The 15,217-nt window shown below is 35.1% G+C and overlaps 2 protein-coding genes across 4 annotated transcripts in view; one reads left to right on the top strand and one right to left on the bottom strand.

Annotated features, from left to right (window-relative positions):
* The window catches only part of SLC25A12 (solute carrier family 25 member 12), a 143,539-nt gene that overhangs the window by 19,655 nt on the left and 108,667 nt on the right, over positions 1-15,217 (top strand). The window lies entirely within an intron of this gene.
* Positions 1-15,217, bottom strand: part of HAT1 (histone acetyltransferase 1) — a 39,134-nt gene that overhangs the window by 9,065 nt on the left and 14,852 nt on the right. For all 3 annotated transcript variants that reach the window (XM_084892347.1, XM_084892348.1, XM_084892349.1), the window contains exons 5-8: positions 5,524-5,700; positions 5,148-5,269; positions 4,543-4,647; positions 4,111-4,217 (exon numbers count right to left, since the gene is read on the bottom strand). In XM_084892347.1, coding sequence (XP_084748473.1) covers positions 4,111-4,217; positions 4,543-4,647; positions 5,148-5,269; positions 5,524-5,700 — 511 coding nt within the window. The remainder of the gene's footprint in view (positions 1-4,110; positions 4,218-4,542; positions 4,648-5,147; positions 5,270-5,523; positions 5,701-15,217) is intronic.

Below are 15,217 nucleotides of genomic sequence, written 5' to 3'. Positions count from 1 at the left end.
CAAATATTTTCTGATATCTAAGGGTTCCAAAGCTCAACTTATATAACTTCCTTACTTTAATCCAATAACCTTCATAGTTTGCAATAGTTCTTTCACTTCATTAAAAAAACTCTTATAAAAGCAAATAGTGCCGAAGCCGGTTTGGCTCAGTGGTAGAGCGTTGGTCTGCGGACTGAAGGGTCCCAGGTTCGATTCCGGTCAGGGGCATGTACATTGGTTGCGGGCACATCCCCGGTGGGGGGTGTGCAGGAGGCAGCTGGTTGATGTTTCTCTCTCATCAATGTTTCTAGCTCTCTCTCTCTCCCTTCCTCTCTGTAAAAAATCAATAAAAATATATTAAAAAAAAAAAAGCAAATAGTTTTTTAGAGAGTAAAATGAGACTATGATACCAATCCTTTCTTCACTGCATCTGAGTAGCACCAATCTTCCTTGATGTTTGTCTATGCTATCTACATTAGACTAAGTAGTAGACAAGGAAAACATCAAAATATGATGGATAAAAAGAATACTGCACAATCAGAGAACATGAGCTTGAGGACTATTCTGTCATTCACAAATGTAAGGACAAGTCACCTTAGTTCTCTAAGTCTTCATTTTCTGATCAGTAGAGACTTAGAAACAAAGAATGTTAAAATCTGAGCTAATTCATGGATCACAATACTTAATATTGTTACAGTATCAATAATACTCTACAAATTATTCAATGCAGTCCCTATCAAAATCCCAGCTGGCCTTTTTGTTTCAGAAATTAATAAATTCATTCTAAAATTCATATGGATATGCAAAGAACCCAGAAGAGACAATACAAAATTGAAAAAGAACAAAAGTTAGAGGACTCACATTTCTTAATTTCACAACTTACTACAAAGCTACAGTAATCAAGCACAAGGATAGATATACAGATCAAGGAATTGAATTGACAATTAAAAATAAACCCTTATATTTGTGGTCCATTTTTGAGAAGACAGACAATTCAATGAGGGAAAGAACAGTCTTTTAACAAATGACACTCAGACAAAGGGATCGCCAGAAACAAAGAATGAAGTTGGACCCCTTTCCTCACACCACACAAAAATGAACTCAATATGGATTATAGACCTAAATGTAAGAGATAAAGCTATAAAACTCTTAGATGAAAAAAGGAGTAAATCTTCATGACTTTTGGTTAGGTAATGGTTTCTTAGATAACAGAACCAAAACACAAGCAATGAAAGAATAGATAAACTGGGCTATATAAACATTTAAAACTCTTGTGCTTAAAATTATACTATTAAGAAACAACCCCAAAAGGGTAAAAAAATATTTCCAAATCATATATATGAGACCTGTATTTAGACTTCTTAAAAAATGTTTATAATTCAATAAGAAAAAGACAACCCAATTTTAAAAATGGGCAAAGGAAGTATACACACATTTCTCAAGAAGATATTCAAATGGACAATAAGCACATGAAAAGATGCTTAACATCACTAGCCACAAGGAAATCAAAATCAAAGGAAATACCATTTCATGTCCACTAGAATAAAAAAGTAACAAATACACAGGTCATCGATGGTAAGTTTTTTTTTTAATATATTTTATTGATTTCTTACAGAGAGGAAGGGAGAGAGATAGAGAGCTAGAAACGTAGATGAGAGAGAAACATCGACCAGCTGCCTCTTGCACACCCCCTACCGGGGATGTGCCCGCAACCAACGTACATAACCCTGACAGGAATCGAACCTGGGACCTTTCAGTCCGCAGATCAACGCTCTACCACTGAGCCAAACTGGTTCCGGCAGATGGTAAGTTTTAATTATCACTCTATCTGGCTCTAGTCAAGTAAGCAAAAGGCCATCTCAATATAAAGAATATCCTGAATTGCAAAAGGAGATCCAAAGCATGCACAAAAAATCCACAAAGTTAAGAAAACACACACACAAAATAATGAAGAAACAGGCAATTAAAATGACTTCGAGGAGAAAATTTCACTTTTTAAAAGGACTGGGTATGGAATCTAGAACTATCTTAATGAGAACAGCTGATAAGGCATTTTTAGTATTTTATAATGCCAAGAAATGGTAGTGCTGAAAATAAAGGCTGATACCCCAGTTTTCAAATTCAGAAGTCCTTTAGCATGTTTAGTCTATTCTCTTAACAGACTTCAGTTTGCAATGAATAAAGGCTACCATTATTGATGACTCTTCACTGAAATTTAAGAAATAAAATTCTTTATCTGCTAATTGGTGCTAAGTATCAAGGACTTCATTGGTTGGAACAGACAGAAAAAAGTGGTTAAGAGGCTTCACAGAAACAACCCCTGCTGACACATTACCCACTAGAGAAGACAAAGACTACTTATGTGAACTACAGATTAAAATCACCACAAAAAAAGTCCCTTCATGTAGCACCAAGACCAAGCTCTGTAAGTAAACAGAAGCTAAACAATTTTCAGCTTAGCTAAAAAGAAGTGTTATCATTTGTATTATGTTTCTATATTTTACAAGTCACTAAGTTAGTGAAGGTGAAACAAAACTTTTGATATTAACTTTAGTAATGACTGCTTTATCTCCCAAACTTCTAAACCATTTCGCAGTAGGAAAGTCACGTGAAAACATAATTCAACTCTATAAACATGGAACTCCCTTTTAAAAACATGCTTTTCCTCCAATTTATTAATCTACAGGATCAATTCAAAATCTGTTTTGGGATAACTTTAATTTTATTTAGCCTGGCTAAACAAAACCACTATATTACATTAAAAAGGAAGACACTAATAATTTGCCTACTAGCCTATTTATATATTTTAGTCCCACATCCAGTGTATTTTTTTTGTCATTAAACAAATTGACAAAATTCCAAAATAGCATTTTTAAAAGGTTTACATTTTTGTGCATGTTAAGTGTTATAGTTTAAAAAAAACAACAAAGATTAGCCGAAACCGGTTTGGCTCAATGGATAGAGCGTCGGCTTGGGGACTGAAGGGTCCCGGGTTCGATTCCGGTCAAGGGCATGTACCTTGGTTGCAGGCATATCCCCAGTAGGGGGTGTGCAAGAGGCAGCAGATCGATGACTGACTCTCATCGATGTTTCTAACTCTCTATCTCTCTCCCTTCCTCTCTGTACAAAATCAATAAAATATTTTTTTTTAAAAAACAAACAAACAAAAAAAACACAAAGATTAAAACTCTTACAGAATTAATAACATTTAATACCTAATTTGGATGTGAATATCTGGTACAGTAATTTTCTTGGGGAGGGAGGTGACTTTCAGTACAATCAGCAACTTTAAGAGTAAATTTGAAACAGTGTTACTCAAGAATGAAATAATAACAATATAAATATTCCTTGGGCCACTTGGTTCTTTGGTAGTTCACATTTACATACTATCGATAATCTGTAACTCTAGCTAATGATAACTTTTCCATTCAAGAGTCTCTTTTCCTCTTTTCTATTCATAATATTTCAATGGCTAATTCATACTGAAAGATCTTTTCAAAACAAGTAGGCCACATTACACCTTATAAACTACTGTTGTGAAGACATGCATTTTAGGAATACAAAACGCACTCTTTTTAAAAATATATATATATTTTATTGATTTTTTACAGAGAGGAAGGGAGGGATAGAAAGCTAGAAACATTGATGAAAGAGAAACATCGTCCAGCTGCTCCTGCACACCCCTTACCGGGGATGTGCCTGTATCCAATGTACATGCCCTTGACCAGAATCGAACCTGGGTCCTTTCTGTCCACAGGCTGACGCTCTATCCACTGAGCCAAATTGGTTTTGGCTAAAACACCCTCTTAAGAAATGTGTATTCTATTCAGGAACTACTTATTTGGTGTGGGTTTTTTTTCCCCCCCTCAGTAAGTTTTAGAATATTCTGCTCCTACATGAAAATTTGAGCATGGTTTCTGAGCAACGCAACTGTTGCTAAATAAAATGAACAAATAAGTCATACCATATTTACAACATGTTCATGCCTAACCAAGATTTCCCAATATATATTCAATTCAGTATCTTCAATTTGTTCAATTAGTAAGCACTTCATATTGTAGAGATGAAAATGATCAATCTGAAAATTTTTTTCTAGAAAGTATCTTTCAGTACAAATCAAAACTTACATACCTGTAATATCAAGAACAGAAGGAGATGCAATGTAATACCTATGAACTGTTTCAAGAAGTCGAGCACCATGGCCTTGACCTTGAAATGGAGTCAATATCAGCATCTGACTATAGTAAAGAAATTATTTTAAAGTTAAAATATCACATGACCAGTTTAAAAATTGCAAATAACTAGAGTACTATAAACATTTTAAAATCTGCATGATTTTTTTTTTCCATCAACTGTCAAAAAATCCAAAAATTATCAAGATATTCCAAATTGGCTTAATCTTCCTCACTGTTTCCAAGGGAACAATGAAATAAATCAGTACATAACCAATGAATAATGGTGATTTTTAAAAAACAAATCAACACTATTATAACAAGTATTGGAAACTTCAGCAGTTCCTTCTTCTGAAATAAAAGGCAGGGCACGTGTTATACTGCCAATTACCTTACACGTGGCCGGGTTTTGTCTGGGTACACATAGTAATTATAGACTGTCATGTAGCCTACGGTCGCAAAGAGCGTAGCTCCATCCTTATTATACTTCTCAAATCTGCAGATAAAACAGAAAGCCAAGCAGGTCAATTACAGTCACGCTCCCATGCAGTGTCCATTTTCTTTTCCATTCTCTGACTGAATTTTCAGTGTCAGCAAGCTACTCTGTGAGGGCCCAATGGGTACACCTGCTATGTTCTGAATGTACAATTCACTTAATTGGTGTGCAGCAACTTGGATAAATCAGACCTCTTTACATCACTTCAGTGCACTTGCCTATTATAAAGATGAATAGGTGGCAAGTAAAAGAAAACATAGGCAAAGCTCATTTTACTGTTTAAGCCTACATTCAGGGCCCTAACGGACAACAGCATTTAATTCAGCTCTATTCTCAAAGTCTCCCAAAGCATAATGAAGGAAAACTCAAGCCTCATAAACAATAGTTTTTCTTTCCTGGGAAAAATATCATTATACTGTCCCAATAATTGGGTCGCCACAATTAAAATGCTAGCTTTGTGGAGGTAATAAGGTCTACTGTTGCTTTAGAACTGTACTTACACTAGAAAGTAGTGCCATCTTTCATCATCCACGTCAATAAAGCTAGCAGTCTCAATAAACCACATCAAAAAGGTCTGAAGCCTTTCATGATATTCTCGAAAGCCTCTACACGTCATGTCAGCCTAGGGAAAAAGCCAGAAAAGTCAGGTGAAGCTCATCACAGAGGTGCGTGAAAATGTGGAGGACACATAACAATCCTGTGGGAAAATGTTTAGAAGTTTCAAATTAAGATGTGTACACAGACACACACAAAATATATCTTTGTTTTCAATGCTGACAAAACTTGGTTTCCTGAAGTTAGAATAAATCACTGAAAATAACAACAAAACAGCACATGGGTTCCTTTTATCCAAGAAATATTTAGACTTATTTTTACCTTGTATATCTGAAAGGTAAAGTTCTCCCCTGTTGGACTTAGAACAGAGTATGTATGGAGTAAGGTTCCAAATGGCTTGAAATCAACTTCTTTTTCCAGTAAAGAAAGAAAATCATTTGTGTTTGTGCAAAATCCAGGTGGAATGATTTGTCTAATTTTGCCCTCGACATCATCGGCCTAAGGAATGGAGGTGAAAGGACATAAGAATACATTAATAACAAATTTTACTTTTAGTTAAATATGCTTACTTTCTTTGAAATGGACAAAACCTACAAAAATCAAAAAACTTTAAGTTCATAAATAAACATGTAGTGAACTAGGAAAGGATGAGTTTCATGTACATTAGATACTACCACACAAATCTGAGATTAAAACATAACATAGAAATAAAAAAGAGGAGGCAAGTAGCCTGAAATCAAGTGCAAGAATAAGAGCTACTGAAATTTCTAATACCATGTAGAAAATACTATGTCTCTTCAGGACAGTTTGAACTGCCCAAAACAAAGGCTGCTTATTATTTAATGTGTGTGAAGGAGAACATATTATCCAAGACATGAAAAGATCACCAGCAGTAGTGAAGTGAGGCGAGGGTATGACCAAAGTAACAACCTCACAATGAACAAATAGGTCATAACTCCCTCATAACCAAACTCAAAATTAAAATAATTTTTAAATTATACTCTCTTAGGGAATACATAAATTATATGAACAGATATATTATCCACTTATCCCTATAATGTGACATAATTCTTATGGACTTAGATTTGTGACAGTAAAGAGACAAGTCTGGACAACAAAATTAAATTCAGAGATTAAAATTGCCCTTGTTAAACAACCTCAATGAATGTTAAAACTATCAGCTGAGCAGACTTCATAATCCTTTTCAAACCCCCAAAAGACCACTTGATTGAATACATTTACTACTTCTCTTTAACCATGAATATTTGATGAAGTCTTACAATAAAGTATTACTGCTTCTCACCAGGCAATAAAACTTAATGAATTGGTCTCAACTTAACAAAACCTTACCCTTCAATACAGTCCCTAAAAGCCTGACATTACATTCAACAAAATGAGCTTGCATACTATTCAAACTTTTTTTCTGAACAATGAGGCCAGGTTTTTACTTAATGGAGTTTGCCGTGAGTTCAGCTGTAATGTTTGTATTGTATCTATTTCCACAAGGACTGACACAAGAACACTTTGTGTTAACTTACTAAGCAGCTCTTTCATACCGTTTACATGCATGATGGGTATTAGTTCTAAACCAAGACCCTTGCTACTTAGCATTCAAAACAGGGAAATTAAGATGCTTAGGACAAAATACACTACAAAAGGCTAATACAACATGCTACTAATTCCTGTCCTTTCAACCATCTTTTAACTAAGTAGAAGCAATGCACCTGCAGATGAATAGCACTTTATTATCATTCAGTTACATTTTAGGATACAGAACCAAGGATGGAGTTTATCATAAACAAGTTCTATTTTCAGTACTTTGGTACCACCAACATTTATATATATCTTATTTATAGCTATAAAAAAGAGAGCTATTATTTAAAATATAGCTGTTCAACATTGTGCCCAACAGCTTTTTTCTAATATGTACACTAGTCCTTGCAATCCATTTACATTCAAGATCAAATAAACTGCATTTGGTAGGATTATTTTTATTTAAAAAGTACTGTTTGATAAATATTTCTCCTTGAAACTGCTATCTAATGTGAAGAAACCATCTTAAGCATATTTTATATAATCTGTACAGTTTCAATAATTACAAGAGGAAGTTGTAATAAAAAGGGATAGTTTTAATAGGTCTGTTGTGTGGCAATCAAAATCCAGAGTACTGATGGGTAAAGTAGTGTAATTTTAGTTCAAGTTTAAAAAAAGAAACACTACTTAAATAAAGAGGTTTATAATCTACCAGCTTAAAAGAAAACACTTCAAGGCATTAATAATGTATATAATTTTAACTTTTTAAAAGCATTCCCTATGTTCCGTCTTCTCAACAAGGCATTGCAAAAGTATAATCAAATGAGTTCAAATATCTTGCATCAAGTAGCAGTTCTGGTAGAAGACAGAACAACACAAAAGTTTGAACACAACAAAGTTGAAAGAGAGTTAATGTTTAACTTTCAAAAGATAGCTATTTATTGTACCAAATATTTTTAAATAATTATTTTGCTCTGGGCAAGTTTACACATTACTTTAAGAACTTTCACAGGGGAATAAAAGGCTAAGTTTAAAAACAAGAAATTTATTACTATTTATAACAAGGTAGAGAAAATGTATAGTGTACAACAAAAGTAGGTTTACAGTTGTATGAAAAATAATTCAAGAATAAATAACAACACAAGAATAAACTCTATTTCTGGTACTCACAACTATAAATCGACTTTGGGTATCTGATATGTTACATTAAATATATAATATAAAACCAAATAGCTTTTCAAATCTAGAATTCAGAACTTTGCATCACTAAAAGAAAACTTTATATTTCTCTATTAAGTGGATTGTGCCTTAGGAAAAAAAAGTTTCATAAACATCATGTTTTTGAGATCTGTATTCCTCTTTTTCCAAAGGAATAAATATATTTTAGACCAGTTAAATATTCATTTCTCATAATGGGTTACTGGCCAGATAATAAAATCATTCAAGATCTAATAAACTAAAGAAAAACTCTAACCATTGTTAATTGAATGTCGAATTAAAGATTAACTGAAACCTTTAGTCCCAAGGATTGTGGCTAAAGGTTTAGATTCCATTTCTGAAGATCACTGAAAATTTCCCAATCTTAAAGAACATTATTCTAAACTTCAATTAAAATTATACAAAAGCATAGTTAATGAAAGGATAACAAATTAAGCTGAAAAGATCAAGAATTCAAACTAAAACCTAGTACATTTAATTAATAAAATCATACCTTACAAATGTTTTCCTAACATTTGGCAGCATTTTTTAAAAGGAAAAGTATAAAAGTAACTATTCTATTTAGGTCTTATATTATGTGAATCATGATAAAATGTTTTAGATTGTATACTCTCTCATTATGGTCATTTCAACTTCTGACTTCTATACTTTGTTACTTATGTTCCTATGAAGCAATTTTTGCTTTTCCTCATCACTGCTTAAGTAGGGGTGTCGAACTCAATCAGAGAAGGGGCCAAAATCTAAAATCCAGCCTAAATTGCGGGCCGAATGGTTTACTGAACAGTCATAAACTGACAATGTCATAAACTGACAGCGGAGTGCAGTGATGACAGCGCGGTGCGGGCCACATTGCAAGGCCTGGCGGGCTGGATTTGGCCCGCGGGCCTTGTGTTTGATACATGTGGCTTAAAGCAATGTGCCTGAGAATAACTGGTAGTCTGCTATAATAGAAATATGTTTATACTTACATTTGTTTTTATACACATTTGAAAACCAAATTACATTAAATCCTCACTCAATGTAATTGATAAGTTCCATGATTTTAAGAGAAACGATGTATAATGAAACCAATTTTACCATCGGATAATTGATGAGTTTATACATGAGTTAAGTTCCTACAGCATATCATCAATGTTATACTAGTAATGACTCTGAATGAAACAAAATTATTCAAGGACCTGCTATACCTCATCAGTGTATTAACCTAACAGTACCATTTGTCTAAATTTGTCTATGGAGAGTTATTTTTGAAACTGCAATTTTAAAGGCATGTTAAGTAGATGGTACCTGCTATCCTTTATTTGGCTAAGGTGGCAGAGTTAATATCTACACTAATAAAAGAGAAATATGCAAATTGCCCATACCTCTGCGACGATCACCCACCAATCAGAAGTATGCAAATTAACCCAACAAAGATGGAGGGTTAATTTGCATACACAGGCACAGAGTGAAGACTGAAGGTTCCGGCCCAAGCCAAGACTAAAGACTGAAGACAACTGAAGACTGAAGAGGCTTGGCTTCTCCTCTATGGCTGGAGCGGAGAAGCCAAGCCTCACTGCGGCCAGAGCGAAGGCCTGGGTCCCAGGTGCTGGAGGAAAACTGGTGCCAGCAGCCAGGGGAAAAATGGCCTATTTCACGAATCTTCGTGCAATGGGCCTCTAGTTAATAATAATTCTAAAAATACCTAAGATATGCTATAAAAGCAAGTGAAGAAAATTCCATATCTACTTAATTTGCTCAAATTTAAATTCTCGGGGAGGGTGAGGGGGGAATGAGAAAAGATAAACCAAAGAACTGTATACTTACTAGAGACCCGGTGCACAAAATTGGTGTACAGATAGGGTCCCTAAGCCTGGCTGGTGATCACGGATGATCAGGGCCTTCCAGCTGCCTGCTGGGCCTTCCTTCGTTCTGCGCCGTACCCTGATTGTCAGCGCACATCATAGCAAGTAATCGAACTCCCAGTCGAATTCTCAAGGGGATACTTTGCATATTAGCCTTTTATATATATACTAGAAGCCCGATGCAGAAAGATTCATGCTATAATGGGCTTTCCCTGGCTGCCGGCACCACCTCTCCACTCCAGCCCAGCCCCTTTCCACTCAGGCCCCGGAGTCGCCTCTTTCCACTCCAGCCCCGCCTTCCCACACTGCCTAGGGGCCCTGAGAGACCAGGGATGGGGCAGAATGCCTGTGTCGTAGCCATGGCAATGATGCAAGCATCCCACCTCCATCACTCAGAGCCTGTGTATGCTAATTAACCACCATATTTGTTGAATTAATTTGCATATCATTGCTGATTGGCTGGTGGCATAGCAGAGGTACAGTCAATTTACATGTTTATCTATTATTAGGTAAAATAGATAGAAGATATGTTCAGCCCATGGATACAGACAATAGTGTGGTAAAGGCCGGGGCGGGGAGGGGGGCGAAGAAGGCTGGGCAGAGGGAGATATATGGGGGTGGGAGGAGATGGGCCATCTGTAATACTGTCAATAATTTTAAAAATGTTTAAAAAAAAAAAACAAACTTGGAATCTAAACATTTTTTAAAATTCTCTGACAATATTTAAGTTGTAAAATCTTGATTATTGTAATTAACTGTAAACTTTTCCACCACTGGAAAAACAATGGTTATATTGTTCGTTTATATTACATTAGTGTTTTGCCACATGAACTCACAAACAAAATTCCAAAATAAAAAGCTCAATATATGAATTTAAATCTAAACATATAATTTTTTAAATGTTTTATAATCAATAAAAATAAAAAACATTAAAATATTATTGATATTTTATACTCCATAAAAAGCATTACTTATAAGGAGCATTTAAAATTATTTTTGAAAAGAGTATAGTGAAATATTATTAGTCTAATAAAGATTATTTTTTCATTTCCTCAAGATTAGTTTTTTGTAAATGCGAATGATTTTTCTGTAAGAGGCTAAAGAATCCAGAAAAAAAATCTCGAAATCTGCTCTTACCTACTCACAAATTCAATCCATATATGGGAGACAACATAAATAGATTACTGAAATTCACAGATAATACCTTATCCATGTATTAAAACTTTCTCTACCAAACCTTTCTCAGAAATGCTAACAATAGCAATATTGAACAATCCTAGTTGCACATCCTTTCACTTAAAAGCAATGAAATTACCTCAAGAGAGAGCAGGAGGTATTAATAAAAGCAAAGATCAGTGATAACCATAAAATAAACAAACTATCAGTGTCTGAATAATCAAGTTTACTGTACTGTACAATTCAGAATAATTATAGCTGCCTTTAAAGATGAAGGCTAGTGAAGATACTTTATAGGCATCTCAATTGTCATTAAAAAATATTAGGTGCAACTGGAGAACTCCACATGGAAAAGAAAAAGTAATAATGTAATGGCAAAATTCTAGTAAGCAAACTTATAAGCAGATCTACTGTAGTTTCTGACCATCTAAAATGGTATACTTTTCATATACAAAAATATACTATACATAGTATAGTATACTTTTCATATACTAAACAGTCTACAAAATCTCATATATAATAGTCTCAAACCTAACACACCTAAAACAAAAATCTTGATTTCTCCCCTAAATCTTTTCTAATCTTTCCTATTTCCTTTAATAGTACCACTATTTTTTTAAGCATTGGGGTCTTCCTTATTCCTCTTTCCAAAATATATCCTCAATAAAACAACTGAATGCAGTAACACTACAATGTCCTGGCCTCCTTCCTTTTCAGTCTTGCCCCCCTATAGTGTGTTCTTTGCATAACAGCAGAATCATTTAAAAAGTAAAAACCATATCAAAGGACCCCCACCTTCTTAAATCCTTTAAAGGCTATCAACTTTTCTTACCCCACATGATCTAGTTTTGCCAAACCCTTCAATCATTTACTACCCTCTCTTCCATCACCACAGTGATTTAATGATGGTAATCTTCCTAGACTACAAAAATGCCAAGAGTGTTCTTATTTCAGGGCCTTTGCATATGCCGGTCCTTTTGCTAACTAAGCTCTTTCATTACATGGCTGGCTCTTCTTCATTTAAAAACCAGCAAAATGTTTATTCATAACACTAAATTTAATTTGTTTATTTACTACTAGAGGCCCAATGCACAAAATATGTAAATGGAAGGGATCTCTAGGCCTGGTGGGCGATCAAGAGCTATTGGGACATCTCGCCCAGACCCTGGAGGCCTGCTGCTGGTCAGGGGGTGGAGAAAGGGGAGGGACCACAGAGGTTTACTAGTTGGGGGGGAAGAACCAAGAGAGCTTGGCCGGCCATGGGAGGTTGGCTTTGGGAGCGCACTGACTACCAGGGGGAAGCTCTGCATTGAGCGTCTGCCCCCTGGTGGTCAGTGCATGTCATAGCGACTAGTCAACCAGTCATTCCGGTTGTTCAGTAATAACAGTCACTTAGGCTTTTATATATATACAGAGAGAGAGATTTGTTTACTGACTGTTACTTTTGGCTAGAATATAAGGCGAGAGATCAGCAACTTTGTTTGCCACTATATTCTGGCATCAAGAAAACAGAAGGCACTATGGAATGAACATTCTTGCTGCAAACTGAGATAGAAGAGGCAAGCCCATTCCCTAACATCCACTTCCTATTCTCTCTTATTTATTTATTTATTTATTTATTTATTTATTTATTTATTTATTTATTATTGATTTTTAGAGAGGGAGAGGGAGAGTGAGATACAAATATCAATGATGAGAGAATCATTGATTGGCTGCTTCCTGTACCCCCTACTGGGGATCAAGCCCACAACCAGGGCATCTACCCTTAACCGGAATCGAACCTGGGACCCTTCTGTTTGCAGGCCAACACTCTATCCACTGAACCAAACCAGCTAGGACTACCCATTCTCTTTTCATAAGGGGGGAAAAAGTGTTTGCTTGAACATATAATTTAAATAAATGATCTTCGATCATGAAGCAAATAATCCTACAAAAGGACATTATAAAAGATTGATTCCTTACTTGCAACACAGTACTTCTAAATGGGAAAACCTGGCTTTCAAGAATGGAACAATTAGAAGTCAATGCAAATACATAGCTATTTTCACTGCACATAGTATTTGAAAGATTTGTCAATAACCATGTCAATAGTTCCTTTGGAAAAAATCAATTCAACACTATCAGCTGGAACTTAAAAACCCACCAAAATCCTCAACCAGCGAATTTTGTACAACACAAGAAAAAATACCACCTGCATTTTTAATTAGAGTATCTTGCTGGGCTTGAGAATTTAACAATCTAATAGGAAATAGTTGACTATGGAAAACTACATTTTAATAAGTCTGCGTTAAATGCTACTTTAGCTAAGATTAAATCTTTTCAAACATCAAATCACCATGACTACAGCATAATTCAGAAATACTTTTAAATCTGCAAAATTAAAAAAAAAATCCAAGGGATATAAACCACTGAATAAAACAAATACTGTACTAATAAAGTTATATATTATTTATCTGACAAGCTTAGTCATCTTGAACAGGGCTGGGAAGTGGGAACAAAAAAAAAAAAAGTAAGTGCTCAAACTATTTCTGACACTAACATTGAATAATGGATATAAGAGACTATTTTAGACCTCTTTTATTCTATAGCCAAGTCATGTTACAGTTCCATTAAGCTTACCAATATAGTATTTTCACCCATAAGGGGACTATCTGCAAGAGATAAGCACTTCACAATAGCAGGAAATTGGGAGTTTATTGCATAAAAGTATGAGAGTTGGGAAAAAATAAAGTATACATTGTAAAAACAAAAATAAAACTGGTAAGTACAAGAGCCTGGGCCCATTTAGAGCTGGTCATAAATAGTCCTAACATTTTTAAATATAAGATAGTACTATACATTATGCCTATTACCATTATCTCCTGGTACAACTTTTAAAAATATATTTTTATTGATTTCAGGTATGGAGAGGTTGAGAGATATATAAACATCAGTGATGAGAAAGAATCATTGATTGGTGCCTCCTGCACGCCCCCATACTGGGGATCGAGCCCGCAACCTGAACATGTGCCCTGATCAGGAATCAAACTGTGATCTCCTGGTTCGTGGGTTGATGCTCAACCACTGAGCCACACAAACTGGGCTCTCCTAGAACAATCTTGATTATTTCCTAGTTGTGTGACCTTGGTAAGTAATAGTAAAAGACCATATCAACCAGTCCAAATAATGAAAGGAGGTTCTAAAAAAAATATATATATATATATAGGGGAATGAGCTTGGCAAAAGATTTATGTCAGACGTTTAAAGTCAGTTTAAAGCCTTGGAAAAGTTGACTTTATTGTTAACGCTTTAAGAACTGCCATTTCTACAAAATAAAGTATGACATTCAATATGTACTAATACATAAGATCTTCATTTTCCACATTATAATTTTCTGCCTAGTTGTATATAGCAATATTATCAATACTATGACTGATTTTATCTGATGAAACTTGCTGGCTTCATAGGTCCAAACAATAAGAGCTTTTATTACAAAATGAAATTTCCAAGTTTCCATTTGTGATTCAGTGACAAAAAATGTCATTTAACTTTTAAAAAATCAACTCTGAAGTAATTCTTTATTATTTATTATTTTTATTAGTTTCAGAGAGGAAAGGAGAGGGAGAGAGAGATAGAAACAACAATGATGAGACAGAATCATGGATCGGCTGCCTCCTGCACACCCCCTACTGGGGATTGAGTCTACAACCCAGGCATAGGCCCTTGACTGGAATAGAACCCAGGACCTTTAGGCCTGCAGGCTAAACTGGCTAGGGCTCTGGAAGTAATTCTTGATGAAAGTTTTAATGCCTTTAAATAGGAATGCCCAGCTGAAACCGGTTTGGCTCAAGGGATAGAACGCCAGCCTGTGGACTGAAAGGTCCCAGGATCGATTCCGGTCAAGGGCATGTACCTTGGTTGGGGATGTGCGAGAGGCAGCTAATTGATGATTCTCTCTCATCGGATGTTTCTAACTCTCTGTCCCTCTCTTTCTCTCTGTAAAAAATCAATAAAATATATATTTTTTAAAATAATAAATAAATAAATAGGAATGCCCAGAACCCAAACTAGTCTAAAACATAATTTTCTTAAATCCCTTCAAAGATTCATGTCCATCCCCCAAAATGCAAAATACACCACTCCTTCAGGCCAACATCCCAAAAAGCTTCAACCATTCTAGCATTAACTCAAGTTCAAAATATCATCATCTAAGTTATCTAAGTCAGGAATGGGTCAGACTCTGGCTATGATATATCATGGAACAA

The sequence above is a fragment of the Pipistrellus hanaki genome (genome assembly GCF_964339955.1).
Source record: "Pipistrellus hanaki genome assembly, chromosome: 8".
Taxonomy (NCBI): domain Eukaryota; kingdom Metazoa; phylum Chordata; class Mammalia; order Chiroptera; family Vespertilionidae; genus Pipistrellus; species Pipistrellus hanaki.
Note: the sequence above shows the minus strand (reverse complement) of the source record. Positions and strands in the feature narration are given on the sequence as shown.